General features: G+C 34.4%; 1 protein-coding gene across 4 annotated transcripts in view; it reads left to right on the forward strand.

Moving 5' to 3' along the window:
• EPC2 (enhancer of polycomb homolog 2) overlaps positions 1 to 26,257 on the forward strand; it is a 118,710-nt gene extending 92,453 nt beyond the window's left edge. For 2 of the 4 annotated variants that reach the window (XM_034654552.1, XM_034654548.1), the window contains 10 exons: positions 1,821 to 1,969; positions 2,992 to 3,124; positions 5,300 to 5,491; positions 9,112 to 9,201; positions 10,568 to 10,713; positions 10,805 to 11,148; positions 19,959 to 20,095; positions 21,700 to 21,859; positions 23,007 to 23,340; positions 24,349 to 26,257. In XM_034654552.1, the coding sequence (XP_034510443.1) occupies positions 1,821 to 1,969; positions 2,992 to 3,124; positions 5,300 to 5,491; positions 9,112 to 9,201; positions 10,568 to 10,713; positions 10,805 to 11,148; positions 19,959 to 20,095; positions 21,700 to 21,859; positions 23,007 to 23,340; positions 24,349 to 24,421 (1,758 nt within the window). In that variant the 3' untranslated portion in view covers positions 24,422 to 26,257. The remainder of the gene's footprint in view (positions 1 to 1,820; positions 1,970 to 2,991; positions 3,125 to 5,299; positions 5,492 to 9,111; positions 9,202 to 10,567; positions 10,714 to 10,804; positions 11,149 to 19,958; positions 20,096 to 21,699; positions 21,860 to 23,006; positions 23,341 to 24,348) is intronic. The other 2 variants (XM_034654549.1, XM_034654550.1) reach the window with 2 other exon arrangements.
• The last annotated feature ends 1,418 nt before the right edge of the window (positions 26,258 to 27,675 follow it).

A 27,675-nucleotide genomic window follows, 5' to 3' on the forward strand; every position in this document is an offset into this window, starting at 1 on the left:
GGCTTCAGGTTCCTTCTGATGTTATATTGCATTCTTTTTTAACCACTCTTAACATACTTCATTTTGACAATAAAAGAGAGGGGCAATACAAAATATTTGGTTAATATTTACAAGTAATTTTTCACATCACGTCAATTAGGATACGCTCATAAATCCTTATTTCTTAAACTGTTCAATATTTGCAAATATTTGCACACCAAATATTTGATCCTTGCTTGATGAGGTGACAACAGCTTTTATTCCTGCAGAGTTTGAGTCCTTAGCGGACATCACTTGAATATATTGGGTTTTTTTCTTTCTTTCAAGGTTTTATTTAAATTTTGCTTAGTTACCATATAGTGTAGTATTAGTTTCAGGGGTAGAATTTAGTGATTCATCACTTATGTATAACACCCAGTGCTCATCACAAGAGCCCTCCTTAATGCCCATCACCCATTTACCCCATCCCCCCACCAACCTCCCCTCCAGCAATCCTCAGTTTGTTCTCTGTAGTTAAGAGTCTTATGGTTTGACTCCCTCTCTGTTGTTATTTTATTTTTCCTTCCCTTCCCCTATGTTCATCTGTTTTGTTTTTTCAGTTCCTCCATATGAGTGTAATCATATGGTATTTGTCTTTCTCTCACTGACTTTGCTTAGCATAATACACTCTAGTTCCATCCACGCCATTGCAAATGGCAAGATTTCATTCTTTTTTATGGCTGAGTAATTTCATTATATGTACAGGTATATACACACACACATCATCATCATCATCATCTTTATCCATTCATCAGTCTATGCACATTTGTGCTCTTTCCATATTTTGGCTATCGTGGATGGTGCTGCTTATAAACATTGAGGTACATGTGCCCCTTCAAATCACTATTTTTGTGTCCTTTGGGTAAATAGTAGTGCGGTTGCTGGGTGGTATTGTCCTATTGAGTTATTAACTCATGGATGGAAAGATTGCTTAAGTGCAGCCTGTCTGGATACATGGAATGAGAGGTGGTAATGGTCTGTTTATAAACAAATAGTTCCATGCCTAATATAAATATTCTGTGGTTATTTGGTTTAACAAAATATATTAACAGTAACTTTCATATGCAAGTAGATGCTGCTCTTTACAACTGAGCCTTGTCTAGTTATTAAGCAGGACTTTCAGTCTGAGTTGTTTTATTAAATCTTATGCTTCAGTGTAGGAACTTCTTAACAGTACTCTGAAATTCAGAGTTTTCACTTGTTTTCTACACTGCAATGAGGTGTTATTACTTTGAAACATAATAATCCCATTCCTTGAGATGCCTTATATCCCACTTTCAATTTTATATCTTGAGTTTCTGAAGTGAATTTTTGCTTGTCATTGTGTTTACATTGTGGTGTATTGATCATGCAGCCCGCAATTACAGAGCCGGATGGATGGGTAGAGACCCATTTTGGCTATTTTTGGGTAACCTTGATTTGGCAGAACTGTTTCTTTCTGTCATCGGAAAATACCTCGTATCAATTTGAATGGACTACATTGTCTGGTACACTAGGTTTTGTCTCAGGTCGACTTTTAAAAATTTGTTTACATTGGAATGATCCCTCCTGTTATTCCATCTTTTCAACAATGGGCAACTTTTTTTTTAAAAAAATATTTGAGAACTATTTGCTTATTACACTTCTGTTTTCAGAGTTAGATAGGTTCTCTCATGTAGTTGCTGTTTAAGATGATTTTTTACATTTAACATTTTTAACATTTTGCTTTTATATAATATATTTGGGTCTCATAAGATTTTGTTGAATGAAAATGGAAATTGGATAATTGGATTAATTGTTTCTTCTAAAATTATTTTCAATAGAATCGTAAGAATGATGAAGCCTCTTATGAAAAGATGTTGAAATTGAGACGAGAGTTTAGTAGAGCCATAACGATTTTGGAAATGATTAAGAGAAGAGAGAAAACAAAACGAGAATTATTGCACTTAACCTTAGAAGTTGTGGAGAAAAGGTAACATTGCTACTGTTATTTACTAATCCCAGCTTAAGCCAAATGATGGGCAAAATATAACCAAATGGTATGGTTTTTTTGTTTGTTTGTTTGTTTTTTGCCTAGCTTTAAAACAATTGAAATAGATTCTCAAACAAAATCTACATTTTTTGAAGAATTCTTATTACTATTTTTTTTTAAAACTAGTTTAAAAATCAGTTTGGATTGTAAATTTGGGGAATATTTTTGTGTGTAATATGTATAGATCCTCTAATACACTTAATATTTTTTTTCAGAATCATTGAATTTTATTTAATAGAAAAGAATCCGGGGATCATTTTGACCATTCTTTTTATTAAAGTTTCCATTAAAATTTGAGGGAAATTAATGTTTAAATGATTTTATTTTCTGACTAGGTAAAAAGCATTTTTTGGTTTCAGCGCATTTTAACAATGTGTTCTCTGTGGGGCACCTGGGTGGCTCAGGCAGTTAAACATCCAGATCTTAATTTCAGCTCAGGTCTCATAATCTCAGCGTCCTGGGATCAAGCCCCCTTCAGCAAAGGACTCCATGCTCAACAGGGAGTCTGTTGGAGATTCTCTCTTTCCTGTCCCTCTGCACTCCCCCCTCCTGTGTGCACTCCATCTCTAGAATGGATAAGTAAATACTTAAAAAAAAAAAAAAGTGTTCTCTAATGTAATAGTCATTTTCCTGTATAACTAAATAAACTATACTAAACCCAACAGTATTTTATGTGATTGCTGAGGTAAGCATTCTAAACATCATTTCCCAGTATTTGAAAATATTAAATATATGAGAAATTTGTCTTCTGTGTCTCTTAGAGATTTTTTGGGGTTTTTTTGTTGGTTGGTTTTTACTAAATCCCAAATATGAACTTCTTTATTCCTATAAATTTTCTCTTTTAAGAATAATCTGATTAATTGTTGGTTCTATTTTATTAGTTCTATCCCAGTTCATTGTGATATCATTGTTTTATTTTTGAACTATAAAAACGTTTTCTTATATTTTGTCACCTTTCCAAGATATCATTTGGGAGACTACGGTGGTGAAATCCTTAATGAAGTGAAAATCAATAGATCAGACAAAGAGTTATATGCCACTCCAGCAACTCTTCATAATGGAAATCATCACAAAGTCCAAGAATGTAAAACTAAGGTGAATATCCTTCGGGGAGAAGCACATATGGTAATATTGATCAGACAATTGCTGGTTTCATCAGTTGTTTTAGTATAGTTTGGTTAAGGAAAAACGTAATTAACATGTGGTGTTCTTACTATTTGCCAAGCACTTTGCTAGGAATTTTTACATACATATTAACTTATTAATCCTTACAGCAGTCCTTTGACATAGATTTTACCCCTGTGTGACTTCTAGATCATATAGCTGATAAGGGGCTGATTCGAGGTTTAGGTCCAGGTCTAACAACCAAAAACCATGTGCTGTTCACTATACATACAGAATATGGGTAAATTAAAGTTTATTTGTTATCACTAGCCTTAACAAACCCTGTGTTATAGTGGCAGGCTTCAGAAATCTTAAGATTAAAGCCTTCTTCATAGAGACTATTGAAAGTTATTCTTATTTTCATCATCATTTCCATTACCAGCATTTATCAGCTGCTGTCTACTTGCAGTAATTTGATGTAGTCCAGTAACTTCCAGATCCTGTTTTCTTCCTAAGAGAAAGAGCTAGACTCCATGATAATTTTAGTCTCTTAGACTTAAAGGAATTATATTTATTCAGTATTCACATGGTACCTTAATTATTCAATTGAGAAATAATAAAAAATTAATAAAACTTTAAGGAGCTTAGATTTAAATAAGAAATAGGTATTGACTATATAGTAGAGCTTTACTATGTAGTAAGACTTTAAAAGCAACATAGGGTGTTTGTGGAAAATTCATCTTTTAAAAATGTACACAATTCTTATTTTTCATGGGTTCATTCTTTAAAGGTCAAAGAAGAATGTGGAGCAGGAAGACTCCTTCTTTTATTCAACTGATGTCAATTTAAACACCAAAGTTCTTTCTTATTCATCACAGGCATCTAGCCCACCTACCTGATTCTTTTTAAATCACACTTGCCTCTATAGCCAAAAATTACCAGTGCAGTAAATGTAATTTTCTAAGTTATTTCTTAAAATCCATTTTATATAAACCAGTACTTTTTTTCAGGTGTATGATTGGTAGGCGTAGAATATGAGATCTCAACCTGAAATTACTGTGACAGAATTAGCTTTTATTACATATTGATTCTTATTTTAGATCATCTGTAAGAATAAACACCCTGTTTATGAGTTTTAGAGATAAGGTTGCATCCACCGTTGCTCTACCCCATTCATTATACATAGTTAACTTTATTTACTTGGTCACACATCCCACCTTAAAATATAGGTAGTTTCTAAGAGGTAGGAGTTTTCTTTTTGATGTCATAGCTATATCCATTGTATGAAACCTAGTTATATCACTACATAATTTGCCATTTAAGCAACATTTTCATTGTGCATACCATTTTTGACCCTGCAGTTGTTTTAACAAAAATGTGGATTACATGGGAAAATGTAGAACTTCCTAAATATTTTTTCATTTTCATGTTGCTTGTACTTTGGTGCTTAGAACAATCATTTTCAAACTTTTCAAGTAGTAGATTCCTACTTATTAAAGGGAATACTGTTATGTTAAAAACAGAAGCAGAGCTTCTTGGCTGAGTGGAGAGCAAGGGGGGCTGGAAACCCACCCCATCAGTCAGTCTCTTGCCAGATGGCCTCTCAAGTGCTGTCACAGAACTCTGGGGTACTTGAGAACAGTTTGATTATTGTTCAGTTGAGGCAGTAATTATGCATTCTAAAAAAGTAAAAGTTTTTTTCTAATTAGTTAAACTTATTTTTCTCAAAAAAATTACCAGCTGTAGAAATTTTTAAAAATTGGAAATAAGTGTAGAAATAATGAATTTATACTCTAATACAAGTTATTTTGAAAATAAAATTGTTAGTTATTAATACAGTGGATTTAAATAAAATTGAACTTAAGTACTTTTAAATGCTGGATTGCATAATAATAGAGCAATTATTAAAAATCACTAACATCTTAATTTAAGTATAAATAATAATAGAAAAAGCAAATTAAGTACCATTATGATTTTTAATCATAACTTGCAAAAAGTAAAACATTTTTTCAATTTATTATCACATAATTTTTGCATATTAAAAACAGTAAATAAAATCACCTCCTGGGTAAAAATGTATGTTTTTCAAAGAGCAGTATAGTTTTTCATGATTTCTAAAATGATTTTCATTTCTTCCTTTTGGGGGGAAAATCGTCATGTAAACAGCACCCTCATCATTTGTCTTTGAAAGAAGAGGCTTCTGATGTGGTTCGTCAAAAGAAGAAGTACCCAAAGAAGCCTAAAGCAGAGGCTTTGATAACATCTCAGCAACCCACTCCTGAGACATTGCCTGTGATCAATAAGAGTGATATTAAGCAATATGACTTTCACAGCTCAGATGAAGATGAATTTCCACAGGTGCTTGTTTTAAAACTATTTTAAAGACATTTCCTCTTAGTCTTTTATATTGCTATATTTTGAAACATAATTGACCTCTTAGTTTTGATTCTTACTTTCTTCACCTAATGTTATATAGTATATATACATTTCCACATTATTTGTGTGGCCACTGAAATGGTATTTACTTTCCATTATTTTCTATCAGTTGGGTAGAATTTACCCTCGGTGGAGCATTTAGGTGGTTTTCAGTTTTCCCTTTTATAAAAATGAACATTAACTATTCTTTCCCACTGTATTTAAAGGAGACTATTAGAAATGGATTATCAATATTTTAAGATAGTTAATACATAATTGTAAATATTCATCAATAATAATTCCTTTTTTTCCTATATTCCACCAACATTTATTTTACAACTTTTAATGTAAATTTTGCTGCTTTGGCGATAACCACTTAATTTTAAAGATTTAGAAGAACTGATTCAAGTTGTAAATTGTGAAGACAGTTCTTTGGTTTATATTACAATAATTTATAGCAAAATGTTGGCAATTTTAAAATCTAAATTTTACTTTCACAAGTGCTATTTTTAAAACAAGACCTTTGTATATTAAAGGATCAATTTTAAAAGATAAATACATATTTATAGGTTAGCACCTCATCTAGCAATACCCTTTTCTTTTTTCTATATGGTATAGGCAACCTAAAGAGAATGCTATATAACAAATACGTGTTATTATATTTTAACATATTTACTTCATTGGTTTAAAAGAAAAAACTTTTTTTTTTTTAAGATTTTTATTTATTTATTTGACAGAGAGAGAGACAGCCAGAGAGAAGGAGAACACAGTCAGGGGGAGTGGGAGAAGAAGAAGCAGGCTCCCAGTGGAGGCGCCCGATGTGGGGCTTGATCCCAGGACTCTGGGATCATGCCCTGAGTGAAAGGCAGACGCTTAACGACTGAGCCACCCAGGCGCCCCAAAAGAAAAAACTTTTAAACCAACATTACAGATACCTCTGGAAGCAAGACTATGTATAAAACAGTTTATGGTTTTAACTATTTAAAATCTAGAGTTTACATAAAAGCGTAAAATGTGCCCTCTTTGACTAGATTATGGTTTTTTTTTTTTTTACTCTTCTGTCACTAATTTATAGATAATTTTTTAGCATTTATCTGGATTGTAACAAATACACAAAGGTATGTTTAATTTAGTATACTCTTGAAAAGCACTTAATGAAATAATTCATTACTCAGTGCTTTGAAGAGCCATGGGACATGGCCATTTTGAAGGAATGAGGAAATAATGTACTAACAAATAGTACTTTTCCATATAGAAAGAGTAGGGAGGGGCTGTAGGCAGAGGAAACAGCATGAGTGAGAACTGCTAGCAGTTTGGCATTGCTGGAGCATAAAACACAGAGGGGAAGAGAGGTTGAACAGCATGATGCTTGGCGGAGTAGTAGCCAGGTGGCAAATGGCTTCTACTACATTATATATACTGGGACATGATTAAAAAATTTTAAGTAAGAATATGACATGGTTTATTATATTTCAATAATAGCTTTATATTGGTAGTACTCAGGAGAGCTTACAAAGTTTTGCTTTACACCTCCAGCCCTTTAAGAATGACACATGGGATATTAAGAGCTGTAGAAACCTTTCCTTTCTTGCTGAAATCAGTCCAGCACCCTGATGGCAGGGCACACTCACATACTAATCATATATTCCTCATGCATTAAGGGACTTTTTTTTCTGTTCTGAATTCTTGTGTTTATTTATATAGTACCCAGCCCTCAAACCCACGTGAAAATTTCAAAATCAAATTGTATTTTGAAACTTTTAGTTCCTCTGAATCCTTTTACTAGTCTTTAAAAACCGACATTAATTTTTATAATGATATCCCCTTGTTGCTAAAAAATGAGTCTTTGCCTATATAGTTGGACATTATACAGTGAGGCAGCTATTTAGGGTGTAGCTCTCACAAAATCAGGATTTCATTGCTAAAAAAATCATTAAAATAATCATGTTTCTTCTTTGTCCAGTAAACAAGGAACAAAGGATTTAGGGAGCCTTAAGAGAACAAACGCTTTAACTTCAGACTTAACCAACTGATTTGCAGAAGAGCAGAATTAAAAACCCTGTCTTTTCTTAATCGTGTTTCTGATTCTCCTAATATCAACTCTCTTTTCCTATGTCTCAGACTAAATACTGGAATCCACTCTTGGGGAGGTGGGTGGTCAGGACAAAGGGGTGGTATACTTTTTGCAGAGAATTTCTAAGACTTTGTTTGTAATGCTTCCCTGTGTGTATTTTAGAAGAGGTAGATGATCTGCAAAGGAACCAAAGTATAAAATTCACATTTGGGATTTCCTTTCAAATTTCAGGTGTGGGTCTTGGTTCCCCGGGAAAAAGAATCAGCCCCATCTTACTGTTTCTATGTCTCCCCCATAGGGTTGGTGGAGGTATATTGGAACCTCAAACAAATGCCTTTCTCCCCTGGATGACCCTGCTCAGTGGTAATTACCACAGTTTGGAAATAATGTGGAGAACACATTTTTCCTCTCAAAATAGGAAGAGAGGGATTTGTGAGGTTCAAAATTTGCAAGTAAATATGGTTGAGCCAGCGTTGTCAGAAAAACAGATGTACTCCAAAGTGAAATTACGGAACTACTGAAACTTAAGTACCAAAACTTTTTTTTTTTTAATTTTAACCATTATGGGTAGAAATTTATCTAAATCATATTATTTTTCCGCTGTATCAGGGTATATTTATATATTAATCCATTTTTTATGACATTTATAAAGTTTGCTCTAATGGATCAGTGTTGCCCCAGGTGGTAACTCAAACATTATATATATAGGGATATTTCATCTAGATCGCATGGTTCCAAGCAGAATGCTTTTTAATTATGTGATAGCTTTTTGAAAGTCTTTTTTTCTTTTGCTGTCAGGTTGTGGGCTTATCACTTCTCTCTGTAGCCAGTCTGCAAGTCTTCTTTCCTCTTCTAATTTTCTGCTTCTGATCTGCTAAGTTTAAAAAGTGTTTTTACTAAACTGTACGTCTGAAACTAATATTGCACTGTATGTTAACTAACTGGAATTTAAATAAAAACTTTTTTAAAAAAGTGATTTTTTAACATGAGTAGGGAAATAAGGGACTCCCTTTGAGAAAAATGTATGACCTGTAATGGCTTTGGGGGGTACACTATTCATAAGCCTTTTTTACTTCCTAGTTTATGGCTTTATTACAGAGAGAGAAAGTTATTGTATAAAAATACATCTACCTGTAGGTGAAACATAACTGTCAAAAAGTAAATATTTATGGCCACATACATCATTCATAAAATATAAGTGGGGTATATAAAAACTCAGTAATAATTCTTGGGTACTTACATGTTCAGAAGCAATTATACAATACTGTGTTGACTTCTCTGCAAGAACTAATCTATCCCAAATAATCATGTTTAACCATAGAAAACATGTGCTAGTGTTTAACTGTTTGGGGGAATGTACTGCCTACTATATGTAGTGTAGGAGTGATTTACTGTTCGTGATCAGATTCTGATTTTAGACCACTACAAAGATTGATCTGTTGACTTTTGGTAACTCCTAAATGGAATGTCTCATGCCTCTTTTTTCTAGGTACCATCCCCAGTATCAGAACCTGAAGAAGAAAATGATCCTGATGGTCCCTGTGCTTTCAGGAGGCGAGCAGGATGCCAGTATTATGCTGTAAGAACTTTATGTTTTTGTAGCGTTTTTGTGAACTGGAATTAATAGGTAACGCATGTCAAGGTAACTTAGTCTTGATCAAAAAATGGGAAGTCTGTTGGCGTTTTTTATTTACTATCCCCTATACACATACCAATAAAAGATGCTCAGAGGTACTGAGTCCTTTCAGAGGATATTTAGAAATATCAGAATCCTTTACTTGGAAATTGATAATTTAAAATTCTAAATTTTAGAAATTTAGTTTTACTTTGGGCTTGAACTGTAGCTTAGTGTAATAATTATGAAAATTATTGTCACTGCTAGAGTTAGGTAAACCCAGAATCTCTAATTGAAATTTTTTTTAAGATTTATTTATTTATTTGAGAGAGAGAGAGCGCACATGTGGGCAGTGGGGGAGGGGCAGAGGGAGAGAGAATCCTGAAGCAGACTCCCTGCTCAGTGCAGAGCCTGACCGATGAGCTGGATCTCATGACCCTGAGCTGAAATCAAGAGTTGGCCGCTTAACCAACTGAGCCACCCAGGCACCCCAAAATTTTGATGGTTGCTGCTTATTAAAATTTATTTTAGGCAGGTCCATCTTATACATACATACCAAGTAAGGATCAAACAAACGAATCATTTTTAAACTTTCCTCATGGCAATATTTTATATAATAATTATATTCAGATTTTTTGACACACTTAGAAATTGCTTTATGCTCTTAAGTCAGGTTTTGGTGCAACATTATATCAGGAGTGACCCTCACTCCCAGATGCTCAGGTTTTCAGATAAGGTATACCTAACTATAGAGTTATGAGGATAGCTTTCAGATATGACTTAAAGAGGCCATTTGTCTTGCTGTATTCATGGTAAACACCTACTCTTCCAACATTTCAGGGTGTGTGTGTGTGTTTAGCATAGAAGAGGTAGAAAGTTATTTACAAGTTATGCTAATGAGAGAAAGAGAAAATTATTATAAAAAGGTAGAGAAATGTTAAAGAATTGTCAGCCTGACCCATACATGCTTAAAGTACAATTTTTGGTTCAAAAAAATTTTTCCTTTTGGTTTATCTCAGTAGGAAGCCTATACATTACTAAATTTACTATCTTTACTTTTTTACATAGATCTTAAAAACCATATTATTCTTTAAAGATGTATTTCTTCTAAAATATACCCTAAAAAATTAAATTGAATTTGAGTTATTTTGCTGAGTGAACTTTTGATTCAGTTTTATAAAATTTTATCTGGTTAGTATCATTTAAACATCAGTTTTACATTTTTATTTATAAATTTTAATTGCTCTGCTAATGCTGTACTTTATCATGATTTAACTTTTCTTCATTTCAGATTTACTCCATGAGTTTTAATTTTTTTCTTTCTTTTCAGCCTCGTTTGGACCAAGCTAACCACTCATTTGAAAATTCAGATTTGGCAGATTTGGATAAATTGAGATACAGGCATTGCCTTACAACACTCACAGTCCCAAGAAGATGTATAGGATTTGCAAGGAGGCGAATTGGCAGAGGTGGAAGGTAAACTATTTGTTTTGGCCTCGTTTTTGTTTATTAGAGAAAATGTTTTTAAGTTCTTCCAGATAATATTTCATTTTATATTGTTTCTCAGGGTCATAATGGACCGAATATCCACAGAACATGACCCAGTCTTGAAACAGATAGACCCTGAAATGCTGAATGGTTTTTCAAGCTCTTCCCAAACTATAGACTTTTCTTCTAATTTCACTCGGACCAATGCTTCCAGTAAACATTGTGAAAATAGACTGTCCCTTTCTGAAATATTAAGCAATATCAGATCATGTCGACTACAGTGTTTCCAGCCAAGGCTACTAAATTTACAGGACAGTGATAGTGAAGAATGTACCTCAAGAAAATCAGGGCAGACTGTGAACAATAAAAGAGTTTCTGCAGCATCTGTAGCTTTATTGAACACCAGCAAGAATGGCATATCAGGTAAGCTGTCACTGTGTTCAGACTATACCCTGCTCTTTTTTTCTCCTTGATTTTAATTATCCACTAAATAAGTGCTAAGTGCTCAGGGTAAATTTTGAAGGTTTGTTTTCATAATCCCGCTGAAGAAAGGAATGTTTTACCTTAACTTACTACACTTTTTATCCAGCCTAAGAAACTGAACCTTACTGGTGTGTTTCACATTATAAACAATGTCCTAATAGCTCTAAAACCCTGACATATTTTGAATATGTGTGTCTGGTATGGTGAATGTGTAGGCAGAATGCATAAGGAGATCCCTGTGGGCAAAGTGGTTATAAGCTGCTACCAGATCTTCATAGCCATAGCATGCACTTCTTAAAGTTTTCTTTTTTTGTATATTAGCTTTGTTCAGATGTAGGCATTGCTCCTCAAGAGTACCATTGAAAGCTTTCTTTCTGAAAAATGATTTGTTAAGAAGCTCCCCATGAATAGTTGTAATTTTGTCTGGTAGCTTCCCTCTGATTGAGATCGGAGAGCATTTTTCACTTTAAGAAACGCTGTGCCCAAATTAATTGAATATTTTTATGACGTGTACATTGTAGATAATGTATAATATCTAGACAATCTAAAATGTAATTTTGATTTGTTTTCCTCTATGGATAGTCTTCTCTTTATCACATATATACAAGTAGGTATAATTTTTAATATCCTTATATATACAACCACTGCTTGGTATCCAGAGACAAAACTAGATGTGACTTGACTTACACTGTTTGATATCCCTTCTTTCTAGAAAACATATGTATTTCTGAATTATTTCCTGGATGGTACATTTTACTATGCAAAATTATGTTAAACCTCTTTAAAGTGGTTGTAAATCATTTTAGTTTGAAATTTGGTCTCAGTCATGTTGTCTTTTTTTTGTTCCTGCTTGTTTTTAAACTTGACGTAGACATTTATCTGTTTAAAGATTATAATAGAAAATTGGATTCGTTTGATTAGAAGTTGACATGTTGTTCCTCCATATTAGTTGGTTAATTTTCTCATAAACAAACTTAGGTAAGGAAAATCGTATCCCATTGTATAAAGTTCATGAATCTGTGAAGTTTAATGAGCTTTTGAAGCTCAAATAGATAAATACCGAATATGATTTGTGGTGGCAACCTTCTTAGAAATCTAAAGGTAGTAGGAGTTGACGAATATTAGGTCAGATTTTTTTTTTTCTGCCAACTCCATGACAGTGTTCAAGTTATTTAACTGAACTGGAATTCCTGTATCAAAAATTACTCAAAAGCCAAAGCGGGAGTTTAAAAACATCTCAATGTAGGCATTTATAGTTAGATTTGATAGTAGATTGAGTTTCTTCTCTAACAGTGTGTACCATACCAAAAAAAATGATTTTATGTTTCATCTCAATTTGAACATGGCCAGATATTTGTAGCTTTCTATTGTACATTCCCAGTAAACTCCAGAAGGATTTGACTTGACTCTTTTCCAGAAAATATGCATTGGTTGTGTATGTTATTGTATCATCATTGTATCATCGTTTTATGCATTGATCAAGAATATAACTTACCATAACTTAAATAATTCCATAATAATTAGCTCTAGAATTTTATGACACTAACATAATAGACCAGCCCAAAATAAGCATTTAAAGTATCTTAGGCACACATGCACTTTTCAGGTAACTTAAGTGACAAATATGTGATGTTAACATCATTGACAGTAAAGTCTTTTAATTTTTGCCTTTCCCCTACCATTAAAAAAATAATAAGTCTTTTGGGTCTGTATACTTCCTGTCTTAATTTTTTAGTGTTCTCAACATAGTACCATTTCCTTCTTTCCTTGACAAATTTCAAGACTTAAGCAACCTAACCAAACTACATTAGAATCAGTGTTTTGTTTTTTTAAAGATTTTATTTATTTATTTTATTTATTTGACAGAGAGCAAGAGTACAAACGGGGGGAGCAGTACGCAAAGGGAGAAGCAGGCTCCCCACTGAGCAAGGAGCCCGATGCGGGACTCCATCCCAGAATCCTGGGATCATAAGCAGATGCTTAACCGACTGAGCCACCCAGGTGCCCCTAGAATCAGTGTTTTTAAATAGAAATTTTCAAATATATATTTAATTCTGTTGCTAGAGTAAAGGATTTTGTTTGAAGTTTTCCTTCTCAGCTGTGATCCTCTAGTCATTGAGCCCACAAGGTTTTTGGGGTTTTTTTAAATACATTTGTTTTGTTTCAAAATACTAGGCACAGGTATATAAATGAATAATGGAACAAGTCTTTTAACAACATTTTTATGAACAGTTCAAAAGCTGTGACAGTTTTAAGTACCCATTTGTACCAGTTCTATTCATTACATAGTCTCAGTTCTGGTTAGATAATTTAAGTGGATTCCATTACAGTTCAGTAAATATTGATAGGAATTCCTTCATCGACTTAAAGAGAAGGGTGTAGGAGTTTTTAGAAAGTTGGTAGTTTAATGTTTGAAGGACATAGACAAAAGAATTGAACACTTGTCTGTTTTTGTTTTTTTTTAATCTTTATGCCTTTATTAATACTGTTGCCTTCTCCTTATTCTTAGTGGGCTTGGTCATGAAAGTGTGTTTGTCTTTAAGAGTAACAAGACTGACCAATAGGACCATATTTTTACCTTACAGAGTGTATCACTGAACTAGACAAATTATAAGTACTGAATTTTCTGTTTCACAGCTGGGAAATCTCAACAAATAAAGGGTTTAATCAGAAATAGAAATCTGATACACTTGACAGTAATATTTATTTATATCACATTGAACTTGAGGGCTAGTGGTAAAGAATTTTCTTTTATGTTGTTAATAACCCAGTTAATATTTTTCAAGTCATAATCCCTGCATTCTAAATATATTCTAATTGTTATTTTTGATATCATACTTAAAGGACTTAAATAAATTGAAATGTATGTCCTAGATATTAGATGAGCTAAAACTGAAGACTTCGTCTTAAAGCAGACACATGTCCTTTTACCTATTAAGTAAAATGAAGATCTGTTTTCTTAGTTGAAAAAGTCTTCTCAAAGAATAGAAGCAGGGCAGAGAAAGGAAAGATAGATTGTGCTGAACATAGCAAGTGAATAATCAAGGAAAACTAATTTTACACATAATTATTTTGAATTATTATATGCAAAGCACTATGTTAAGTGTTTAACAGTTGCAGTTTTACAAGACAGTAATCCTTTCAGGAATCTTACAGCACATGGCAAGTATTACATTCTTTATATAAATAGATGATAAGTTTTTAGCCATTTGAAACTGAAGTATTATTTAACTGTTCTTTTGAGATATGTTCTTAAATACAAAACTTAACAAAATGTATTGCACATCTAAAAGTAGCTTTCCTTGGGGCACCTGGCAGGCTCAGTTGGTAGAGCATGTGACTCTTGATCTCACGGTTGTGAGTTCAAGCCCCACATTGGGTGTAAAGATTACTTTTTAAAATGAATGATGGAAGGAAGGAGAAAGCTAGCGTTGCTTGTTCAGACTTCAAGAGCTGGATTAATTTACATTTAACCTAACTTTTGACTAGCACATGATTGCAGTGAGCATTTTTTTCCCCTCATTTGTCTTCATATATTAAATAGATACCAGCAGCCTTTTTGACCAGCTGCAAATATCTTAACATTACCAATTTGTAAGAACACCAGCATTTTGGACAGTTTTCCAAGAGAAATTCCTGATTTTTTAATTTTTTCAGTTTCTTTTCCCATACTCCCCCCCCCACCCAAAGATCTCATTTATTTATTTGAGAGGAAGAGAGAGAGATAGAGAGAGAGCACAAGCTGTGCTGAAGAGGGAGAAGCAGACTCCCGCTGAGCAGGGAGCCTGACACAGGGCTTGATCCCAAGGACCCTAGGACCACGACCCGAGCTGAAGGCAGATGCCCAACAGACTGAGCCACCCAGGCGCCCCATCTTTTCCCATTCTTTCTTAAATTGCCATAAAACGTATGCAAGTGTGAAAGTTTTTGAATAGGTGAAACTACATTTTCACAGCTAGCTAAGGTACTCAAAAGGATTCATTTTTGACTTAGGGTTTCTTCCAGAGGTATGAGAAGTAGATTCAGATTTCAGGAATTAAAAGATTTTAGTTTGACTACTAAAGGAAATAATACTGAAATTTCAGTTGTAACTATTTAGGTTGGGTATCAGAAGTTTAAATGGGTCCTTTAAAGATTTTCTTTTAAAGCAATCTTTGCACCAAATGTTGGACTCGAACCTATAACCCCCAGATCAAGAGTCACACGCTCTAACAACTGAGCCAGCCAAGCACCCCTTAAATGGGTCTTTATTTTCTTTATTTTCACATTTCATTTGTTCCTCATTCTTCATCCCCTCACCCTTTACCCCTGACTTCACCTCCGATCTTCACCCTTTGTACCCCCACAGCTTAGCAGTCTATTCATTAGCTTCCCTTTAACTGAGAGTTCCATTATGGGATATGTATAGTCCTAGACAAATAATGTCAACTTTCAAGGATTGAAAGATTTATCCACACAGTAGCTCCGATGGTTTATGTGAACTTTCACCTGACTCCTTGCTAAGATCTACAAGGTTTAAAATAGGTTGTCTGTCTTCCCTACCCCCATCAGCCCCAGATCTGTCTTTTAAAACAAACAAAAATGCATATAGTCAGCATTGCTTCAGTAAAGCGTATAAGACTTTTGTAACAAAGAGCTACCCTGTACATGAAGAAATACTGGATAATAGTATATTCATTTTGACTTTTAGATAATCTTTACTACCATATTAGATATTCTTCATTAAACTATGAAAACTTGGTCTAGGCTAGTGTTTAAAAAAATCCGTAGCTTCCCAAGAACACACATTGTATTAGCCCACTTAAAGAAACACTGCGTTAAAAGATAATTTTTAAAAGGCACACACGAGCACAAAAATCCTGTGTTCATACCCTATTGTGAGATGGTCATCCAGAAGATCCAGAATTTGTTTCTATTAAACTTATTTTCTTAGTTTATCAACAAAAGAAAAGTTAGCAAATGCTTGTAAAGATTTCCCACATACTCAAGAATACTTGTGTGGGCCCAAGTTTAAGAAACAGCGATCTAGAGCTTTAGAATTATTAAACCAGTGTAAAACATAGTGGAGATACCTTGAGTATGTTTTTGATAGATCACTGTAAGAATATGGGAGGGAAAGATGATAAAGGGGTCAGCCTAGCAGACCACCATACAGGAACCACATCCCTGAAAGATGAAGTGAGGAATGCCTAGGAATTTTGAAAACAGAATCAACATTCCAAGGATGGTGACAAGTATTCTAACAAAAAATACATGGGTTCATCTGGTGAGTAAAGCAACTGATAAATCTAAGATGAGTAAGGAGCCAGATATTACAAAAGAAAAAAAAAAAATAGCCAGAAACATCAGGGGCTTTGGTGAAAAACAGACTATTGGTTATACACACAAAATATTTGAAATGCATGTACACCACTAATGTATAGAATGATGTATTTGCCATATATAAAAAGAAAAATTCTATAATTTGTATATCTATTAGCCTATATTAACCACAGAGATTTGGAAAACTTATTACTCCGGTAAAAGGACACTTCCCATCTGTCTAGATTAGTGAAATACTACTCCCTTCACAAAACAGTCAGATTTGTGGTTACTTTTAAACTGAAAGGACTTGTAGGGGCAGGGTAGGGTAGATTTATGACCAGCATAAATTTCAGTTTTAAGCTAGCAACCTATGAGCAACTAGTGAAAAGAACTTGGCTTGGCTCTAAGCAGGAGAAGGTAGGTTTCTTTTTTGTACATTCCCAATTCCCCTTTTTGCCACTACAGCACCCCCAAGGTTGGGCCCCCCCATCCTCTCTCATTTCTAAGTAGATTTCTTCACACTACAACTGCAACCTTTTCCTAATGTGTTTTAATGTTTGCCTTTTAATGAGTGCAAGTCAGTGTATAAAGTAAATTTCTTGTGAAAGTATTTGAGTAATTTATGAAAGGAAGAATAATCAGTAGAGAAGGTGCTTTCAATCAAATTACCTACCAAGTTACCTACCTCTACCTACCATTAAGTCAACCCTAAGAATGAAAATTCAGTACTGTGCCTGTGCCATTAAAATCATACATTTCTTACCACTTTCTGTTCACCCTAACAAAAGGAAAGAGGTTAGTTAGAAAGGGGGTTTTGTATGTGTCTCAATTCTGTGCCACAACTCCTAATTGCTCTTTTTGTCTAAAGAGTTGAAATAATTCTACACAATGCTCTAGAAAATTCTGAATGAGGAACATCAGCTTATTTTCAAGCACAAAACTTTATAGGGAAGAAAGGACTAGATGGCAAGAATGAATATAACATGCTACGTTTGAGTTGAGGGAAAGAGAAAAAAATAAATGTCATTTTTTAAAGCATAACCATATTATAGAATTAAATAGAGTTTATATCAGTGATTCTCAACCAGTAATGGGATCAAGGATGAAATTTTTGGTATCATAAGTCAGCCTAGGTTTACAAAGGTTAGGAAACACTGACCCTTAATTTGAATAATTTGGATTGAGTCGTTTTGGGATTTTAATGTGTTTTCTGTGGGGAAATGGATGGGGTTCCTGAGCAAATTAATGGTCTCAACTCAATAAGTAGACATATCCCTACTTCCCCAAAAGAGGAAGTCTTATCAGCATTTCTCTTTAATATATATGTAAATGATATCTGTCCATATGAAAGCAAGTAGAACACCTATAGTTTGGCAATACTTTGTTAGTCAGGGACTACCAACCAAAAGTAATTTTTTTAATTAAAAATTGTTTTTTGTTCTTTCTACTAATTTAGGTACATATTTCTATCTCACTCATGACTTTCTAAATTAAAAGATTTTGGAGAAGATTCTCAATGTTCTCATTTCTCTCTCAATTTTGAAATAGCCATTAAAAGTATATTCATTTAACTTGGTTTATTCCTCACTTAATCTCTGTAACGTGCCCCGCCTTTTCACCACAACAAAAATTTAGCTCTAGATGAACATAATCCTGGATTTGAGGAAGTAAACCACGCTAACACCAGATTCCAAGTCCATTTCATTTGAATTGGCACACTCTTTGTACACATAAGACTTTAAACAGATTTATTTGGGTTTAACTTAAGATTTTTCCTTCCTGCCTTTTATCTAATAAACTATTTTTCATCTCTTTCCCAAGGTTTTCAAACAGCTGGAAATTCATGAATACTTCACATTTTCATTTGATTTTGAAGATTGTAAATTTAGAATTAAAAATATTTTTTTCATTTAAAAATAGAACACTTGCAGTGAATTTAACATGTGCAAACGAAAAGCATTTGATTTTGTTGGTAATTCAGTAAGATAACTAATGTGTACTTCAAAAATACAGGTAATATTAAAATTTTAGAGTGAGCACTGTTGTAGCCCCAGGTCTTTTAATCTTCTAAAAATAAAATTGCAATCTAAGAACTGTTTTTTCTTCATAGTCCAATACAAATTTAGATGATAATGTTGCAGAACAGAAATGAAGGCATATCTAATGTTTTATCCATCTCTGAGGCCTAACTCCCTTTTCATAGGAAATAGACTGTATTATTCATAACTTATATATGTCTAATTTACCATCACATTTTTAAAATTTTCTCATTTGTAATTGTACCAAATGGGAAACTTGGGGGTGGGGGGTAGTTAAGTAGCCTATGTTGAGGGTGTAGTCTTCTAGCTAAACCCCTTTAGGTCCTGTTGATTTGATTGCTTAGTTGCATTTAAAGGTTGACTCATATTAGTTGGTATTTCTTTTTACGGATCTTTTCTTTCCAACCACACCGCAGGACTTTGTAGTGGGGACCCTTTTAGTTTATTTTGCCCTGTATTCACTTAACTCTTAATGTAGCACTCTGCATCATCGTAGATAGTAAATATCTGCTGATTAAAAGAAATAGTTGGGAGAGAGCAAAGAAAGCAATGAAGAAAAATAGAGCAAAATTACTCTAGTAGTAGATGTATTCTGATGGGACTTAATATTTCTTGATTTTGATAATGTACTAACTTCTTTGGAAATAGCTTGTGTCCTCAACTCAGTTTATCAGTGATCTACTTGAAAACTAGTGAATGAAAGTGAAGAAAAATGTTTCCTATTATAACTTTTTCTTAGCTAATCTGGTAAACAAAAGTTTTAGATGTCTTATTTTTACTTGAAATCTACTTTTATTAACACAGTATAATTGATTACATCAGAGGATACATTCTACCTTTAATTTTCTGAACAATTCTGATTTCTAGCCCATATTTATATAGATACAACTTATTTTAGCATCAAATCCATTGGCTGAAAACTAAGTTAATGGTTATACTAGATGAATATCTTTGTCCTCTACTCTGATTCGTAATCAGAGAAAATATCTTAAATGGAAACCAGCAATAAGGATCATTTATGGTCCTGCTTTCTTACGAAGGCTATCATTTAGTCATTATTATTGTTTGCATTAATAAATCAAAAATTTTCTCATTATATAGTTACCACGTGATATAGTGAACTAAGAGTGATCTTAAAGACACTAACTCTGAATAAATGGTTAGAGTCTTCATGTTAGAACTATGTTATACAGTAAACACTACATATAGGAACTTTTTTAGCATGTGACATTAGAAGATCATGGATGTTAGCATAAGCCACTTTTGCTTTTTATTGGATTCTTTGCAGTGGTATGATTTGCAGTTGCATTTCATCTTAATTGTGCAATCACTTTATATTGTATTCTACTTGTGTTGTTAAAAGTACTTGAAAACACACTTATTTCTGAAATGAATGTCCTTTACCAGTAACAGGGGGTATCACAGAAGAGCAGTTTCAGACCCATCAGCAGCAGTTAGTTCAGATGCAGCGGCAGCAGCTCGCTCAGCTTCAGCAGAAACAGCAATCTCAGCATTCCTCGCAACAGACACATCCAAAAGCACAGGTAAACTTGGCTTTTAATCACGGTTGTGATTCTTGTTTTTTCCTTTCATAATTACATAGTTCTCTTCAATTTTAGTCAAGTCACAGAGGATAACCATGATAAACTATATTTAATGAGGGAAGTACTAGAGTCAAATATGGTATTTGTAATTTAGGAAAGAAACTACATTGTTTTAAAGGGTTATTGAGAATTTGTAGAAGGAATTATGTACTCTATCATCCCCACCCCTGCATTCCCCAAAACTTTTTTTTTTCCTTTTTTATTTATTAGAGAGAGCACGAGTTGGGGGGGGGGGGGAAAAGGGGGGGGGGAGAAGCAGGCTCCCNGGGAGAGGGAGAAGCAGGCTCCCCGCTGAGCAGGGAGCCCAATGCAGGACTCAGTCCCAGGACCCTACGCTCATGACCTAAGCTGAAAGCAGACATTTAACTGACTGAGCCACCCAGGTGCCCCAGTTTTGTTTTGTTTTTTTCCAAGAATATAACTTTCCTACCCACTTCCTAAACTGTGTGTTTAAGTGCCATTTGGATGTGCCCCATGGGCTAAGAGGTAATTCTCTTGAATTATATGCAGTAAACCTAAACAACATAGCCCCTTGTCTCTTTGAATCATATTCCCCTGAAGAAAAAAATGGCCACCAGGCATGATTAAATGAATACACTAGGGATAAGAATAAAAATACCTTATGAAATTGCCAGAAGAAAGTAACTCTGCAAACCCCTTGATATAAGCCCTGTAAGACTGACTTTGAACTCATGGCCTTCAGAACTGTATACGGTTCTGTTGTTTAAGCCACTAAAAATAAAACTGCAAGTGAAAAGTATGTTTCAAATTTGAGCCATCTGAAGGAAAGATATCTAGTGTTTTAGGTCTTAAGTTTTGTTGCTTTATAATTCTAAAAGTAATTCTGAAGAAGTAACTGAGATGAGCTCAGTCTTCGTTGTATTCTTTGAGCTCTCAGGCCAGCGTCTGCTGATGGAAGTTCAGTTCATCCTCAGGGGATCACTAAATACACTAACCTTGGAAATCCTGAATCCAACAGCATGAAGATCTTAGTGACATCAGGACCCCTCAGCACTCCTCTAGCATCCAGTTGGATTTGGGACTGGCCTACATTCTAGAGCTATTGCCTGTTAGTAACAGCTGACCAGCTTCATACAGAATCAAGAGGAATGGACATTAAACTTTGTTTGCTTTTTCTGAATCTCTTGGGTAACTAGCCTCCTGCAGGCTTAGGCCAGACATGTTTTTACATTGTGACAAAAATGATGGTTAGTTCCTTTGATTTCATTTTGTCCATAGTATTTAGATTGTCAAGTATTTTTAAAGGCATTCATTAACACTTACTGGAAAAATTAGTAGAGTATTAAAGGTTTGAGGTTTTTAATTCCCTAGTTCTTTCTCCAAAATAGTTGCTTCCCAGTTTTTAGTCATTTCCCTGCTTCATATGCCAAAAATAGTCTGTGGAGTCGTAGATCGCTTAATCTGAACACCTCTAACTGTTCAGCATGAAAAAGTCAACTGCCTTTTGGTTTGCCCATTTCTTAATACTCACATTCATGAAATCACATCTGAAAAGTTGAGAGTTTAATTTCGTTCATCTACAGGGCTCAAGCACCTCTGACTGTATGTCTAAAACACTTGACTCAGCCAGCGCCCACTTTGCTGCATCTGCAGTGGTCAGTGCGCCTGTTCCAAGTCGCAGTGAGGTAGCCAAGGAACAGAACACTGGCCACAACAACATAAACGGTGTTGTCCAGCCTTCAGGTAAGCCTGTGGTTTCGTGTGGTATTAGCTCTAAGTTGTAACTCAGTGATTGGAGATACGATTTTTATTATTTTTTTTAAAGATATTATTTATTAGACAGAGATAGAGACAGCCAGCGAGAGAGGGAACACAAGCAGGGGGAGTGGGAGAGGAAGAAGCAGGCTCATAGCGGAGGAGCCTGATGTGGGGCTCGATCCCTTAACGCCGGGATCACGCCCTGAGCTGAAGGCACACGCTTAACCGCTGTGCCACCCAGGCGCCCCACGATTTTTATTATTTAAATGCAAGGGGAGAACATTGTACAAGAAGTCGGTCAGGACTCTTCAGAATTTCTATGGATAGGTGTGGTGGAATAGCTGAATGTTTTCTAGAATTCACATATAGCCTGCTCCCTGTTTTCCTCCTGCACCCACTAGATACCGTCCTGTGTAACTCTTCCACCTTGCCTAGTTTTATCCACGTATTATCAGTTGCCTCACATCTTAGGAAACGTATTGAGCTAATTGCTAACCATCACCATGGAATTATCCATGCAGTAATAAAAAGGCAAAATAAAATCCAGGTTGATATCTCAATAAGTTTGAAATGGGGTTTACCATCCCACTAGCACATACTCATCAGACTGCCTTCTCTGACTCCTCCTCTTAAAATACAGTATTACTCTGGAACCTTGTCTGCTTCTTACTGCCCCGAGTCCTCAAAGGCTTGCTGTTCCTATCAGCCTTCAAGTACTACTCAAACTGTAGGCTTTTCCACTTGCTTTTCATATACCCATGATCCTTTTTGCCCCTCCTCACTGATTTCTTCTTGCACAAGTGTAAATTCTGATAGAATCCAACTATCATTTCCATGTGCTCTCAACCTCCAGAGAGGACTTCTCTGCCCTACTGTTTCCTACTTTCCAAATAGGGATGCAGCAGAATACTTTGTAAAGTCCTTTATGCCAAATAGAAAGATGTATCTTTGAAGGTTGTAACAGGTAAGTATGTTGTGATCAGGAACTCTCTTTGGAGAGGCCATTATGTGGAAAATTAATTTGCTATTTAATTAGAATACTAATGTTTGGACTTATTAAACTCCTGATTTTTTGAGAGTTTAATTAATGTCTCATGATAATGAATTGAATGATTTTCTTTTTCTCCTTCAGGAACCTCTAAAACGTTATACTCCACCAATATGGCTTTATCATCCAGTCCAGGGATTTCCGCTGTACAACTTGTAAGGACAGTTGGCCACACCACTACAAACCACTTAATCCCAGCATTGTGCACAAGCAGTCCTCAAACACTTCCCATGAACAATTCCTGCCTGACAAATGCAGTGCACCTCAATAATGTCAGTGTTGTTTCTCCAGTCAATGTGCATATCAATACACGGACTTCAGCACCATCGCCAACAGCCTTAAAACTTGCCACAGTTGCTGCCAGTATGGACAGAGTGCCAAAGGTTACTCCTAGCAGTGCCATCAGCAGCATAGCAAGGTGTGTGTGTGTGTGTGTGTGTGTGTGTGTGTTTGTGTTTGTGTATTTCCAGTACCATTCCATCCCTCTCTGCTGGCTATCCTGTGGGAGGAAAAAGACTTTTTTTAACTGCTCGAGCAATGGATGTCTTTTGATTGTCATGCTTTTTTAACAGATCCTGAGATATGCTTAGTGGAGAGCTCAGTGACTTAGATTATTTTGTTTGAGGTCACTAGTAGGTTGTTTAAATGCCAACCAGAAGTATATAAAACAAGGGGGGAAAAACACATCAAATTGGAAACCATCAAACCCCCCCAAAAAAACATCAAAAAATATTTTAGAAGTTTCAGTCTTCTGTTACTTTTTTGTAGCATAGACAGTTGGGAAGGTTAGAGGAGTTGTTACTAATTTCATGTAAGAGCTTTACTTTTCAAATCAAAATTTGTGTTCTCTTCACTATCATACACAAAGGAAAGTAAGTTATTCTATGTATATATTAAAATTGAGACTTCTGGGATTAGCTAACTCTGTGATAATATATTTCAGGGTATGTTTTTATATTTCTTTCTATGATACTAATACATGAGAACGGTGAATCAGAAAATAGTTGAGGTGCATGAATTAATAACCACATCACCTTAAACCTATAAAATTAAACTATGGTGGAAAGTAGGTAATACTATGCTTCTAATGATTATTCTTTTTGAGCATATTATGCTTCATCTATTGGGAAAAAAATCTGAATGATACTGTATTAACATTTCATGAGTAGTTTGTCATTGGCTTCTAGTGAAATATTATGTTAAATTACTGTGTTTCCTAAGTTAACAGTTATAATCAAGTAATTAGGGATTAATAGGATTTCTTTGCTGGAAAAAACTTGTCCTCATTCCTGTATAGAAACGATAAAATGGGGAATATTCATGTGAAGTACGTGTTTAGTTGTAGTTATGTAAAAAGTATTTTGTAAATACTGATAACTTATTCTGGAGAGCGTTAATGTTTATTTTACGCTTTGCCTTTTTTTAGAGAGAACCATGAACCTGAAAGATTGGGCTTAAATGGAATAGCAGAGACAACAGTAGCTATGGAAGTGACATAACCTAAAACATGTGGCTTTTGACCTGTGCTGATGGTGTGCATTCATTCATATTCCAGCTGAATGCAAAAGGTGACACTCTGGATCACAGAGCGTAACAATGGACCTAAACGGACTACAGTATATCAGATATTAAATCGATATATGATGTATATTTTGTAAAATTGGGAAAATCACTACCTTGTAAAATAGTTTATTTGTATCATCAATATTATTTCTGTTACTTGAATAGTAGATATTCATCATCATGCTTTTGCACTTGAATTTGCAACTGAATGGATTTTAAAAAATAATTCTTTAATGGGATCATGAGCATGAAATGGGATCCTGCATCACTTGTTTTAACTATTTATTTTGCCATGTTTACATTTTGTATCTTGTAAAAATAAATCCAACTTTGTGTCTAAAAAGTTAAAGATTCATAGCTAGGAAATGAAATTCTTGTAATTTTTTTCTAAAGGAACTGTAAAGTTTTCACTTGGTTCATTTTGTTTCACAATTTGACTAGATGGACTTTTTGGTAAATACTAGTGGCATTTCACTGTCAAATATGAAGTTCAAGGCAAAATAGTATTTTCTATTACTGTGCAGGGGAAAGGGATGGATCGATACATGCAAATTTAATGTAGTAACTCACTTTTCCATATATTTTGAATGTATATTTCTATTTATAATACCAGTTTATAAAAAATAATTACACAGGAAAAACGGACTAGGAAAAATTATGCATCTAGCACATTTAAACTGTGCAGATAAGAAAATTTTTCAAGGATTACAATATTTTATCTGAAGACTGCATATTTTAACTGGCTTTAAAACTGTAACACACCACATAAAGGATATTTTACCAGGTATGTATTGCATCATATCATTGCAATAATTATTGGAAGTCTAGATATCGAGCCATCCCAGGTGTTGGGAGGGGGGGAGGGTTGTGGCAAGATTGTCTTTTCAATTTTGGAGAGTTTTCCTGTGGCTACAAGGCAAGTAACGGGTTGGAAAAAGTCTGACTGTAAGCGTTGGACACCTTCATAGTGTAGTGTTTTAGTGACTTTTTTTATACGGTTCTTGTAAATTAGATACGTGTAGTGGTGTTTCAGAATGTTTGTTTATGCACTAGTTCAGACAACTTTCCCTGTTACTTGTTCTTGATAAGTGAAAACTGCAGGGAAATAAAAATACATATCAAAACATGGACATGCTGCATATGTGTTTATTTCACAATGTGCACACAGTATAAGTGAAAACTTAAGGGAGGTGATAGCACTTAACAGCACTTTTCATTTTCACAGTGCTTTCCAAGCATTAATGAAAAGAATTATAAGAAGCTCATCTGTGGGCACTATTGGGTTTCAGATAATCCAATATAAACTACCTTTGATATGAAAAGTTCTTAAAATATTTTACGGAATGTAAGCAATTTGCAGTATAACATTCATTGAAATCTCATAAATGAGCCTCATTTTATAAATAAAAGTTTAGAGTAGAATTATATTGCAAGGGGGTTTTGTCAAGTAAGTACTGGGAAATGTAAATATTTTTAATGAATATGATTAAAACCATTTCAAACTTACATAATTTTATACTTTACATTTTTATATCTGCAGTCCTGAAAGTTGTAAATTGATATGTCAGTTGAATTAATGGGCCAAGATTTCTGCTGAGAGTGGTTTTTATTCAGGTCCTAAATGTGTAAAGCAATTTATGGTCAAAACCACAGAAAAAAATAAATTTAATTTCTTCATTGGTTGTGACCTGATAGGATCCATGCTCGTTTCTGCCATACTACCTCTGGAGTTACTCATTGCTGATGATATAAAGGAAATAATTTTGATTTGATTTGTATTATGACTGTGTTCATTCTGCTTTTAGTTGGATGTATCTCCTTGCTATTAAGAACTTAACAACTTAGTGCCAGTTTTGGAGAAAGCTTTTTTTTCCATTTTACTAAGTAAAGCATGAAGTGAATTTGCCTTATGTGATATACATGTTATAAATAATTGAAGTAAAACAAAAGAACTATCCATTTGTACGGTTTCTGGAGATGTGGCAAATCCAGAACTTATCAAAGACTGGTGACCAATTTATTTGTTCCTTTTGAAGTAAAATAGAAAAATAAGCCTTCCTTATTTTGGTGGTTGTAACTGTTTCACAGATGGCATTTCAGTTCCTTGCACACACATTTTTCCAGTGCTTTTCAAAAACTTTTAAGTGACAAAATACTTACTTTCACCATATTCAAGAACCATTTGTCTTTGCACTGGCCCTCTACTGGGCAGTACCACCATACCTTGGCTTTCTCAGGAAATTAATGTTGGTACTTGTAGTCCAGTAACCTTCCAGAGACCTTGAAGAATGTGGGTTTTTTGTTTTCGATGGGATGAATAGGTTGATTGGTTGGGTTTTTTGTGTTTTTTGTTTTTAAACAAAAGAGCAACTCTCAGGTCCTGGGATATCTTGTAATTTGATATAGATAGAAATATTTATATAAACTGTGTTCTCTGCTTTCCTAAAGAGAGAACCCTTCCTTTCCTAGTAATTCAAGATCATCATTATGATCAGTTATTATGATGTGGCTCTAAGTATATTTGAGGATGTTTTGCATATCTTTTACAAAAGACCAAAGGAAAAATAAAAATATCTGGAGGGCACATTTTAAAAAATTACATGCATCACACACACTCATATCCTCCACACACACACGTTCTGTCTTTTTTAAAAATAGAGAATACAATATTTGCACCTGTGCTTAGTGTTTATTGCCAAGGTGGTTCTTTTGTGGGAAGGAGAGCAGTGAAGACTAATATTTTAGAGACTTAGGCCTAGTATATACTGCTTTATCTGAATATAATGCTCTATTTTGAACAGATTTTTTTGATCAATGATATACTTTTGACAGAAATGTTTCATTCCTTAACTAACTTGGCAAACTATTAAATTTCAAAAGGTTAAGTGTATTTCCAGTAATTCACTATTATGTAAGACAAGAGGTTTGTTTCATTATTAATTGGAATATACTCCTGTCTAACAACATGCATGTAGTTTTCTCTTAGTGACTTTTTCATTTTGTCGTAACAATTATGTAAGAACCAGTATTATTCCCATTTTACAGATCAGGGAAGTGAAGGAAGCTTGGAGAAATTGAATAACTTGCCCTATGTCACATAGCTGGTAAGTTACTGAGCTAGGAATTAAACTTATTGTAGTCACCACACTTCTAACCACTGCCTCCCATCTTTAAACTGGAAGTTCTCTTC

The sequence above is a fragment of the Ailuropoda melanoleuca genome, chromosome 2 (assembly GCF_002007445.2).
Source record: "Ailuropoda melanoleuca isolate Jingjing chromosome 2, ASM200744v2, whole genome shotgun sequence".
NCBI lineage: Eukaryota > Metazoa > Chordata > Mammalia > Carnivora > Ursidae > Ailuropoda > Ailuropoda melanoleuca.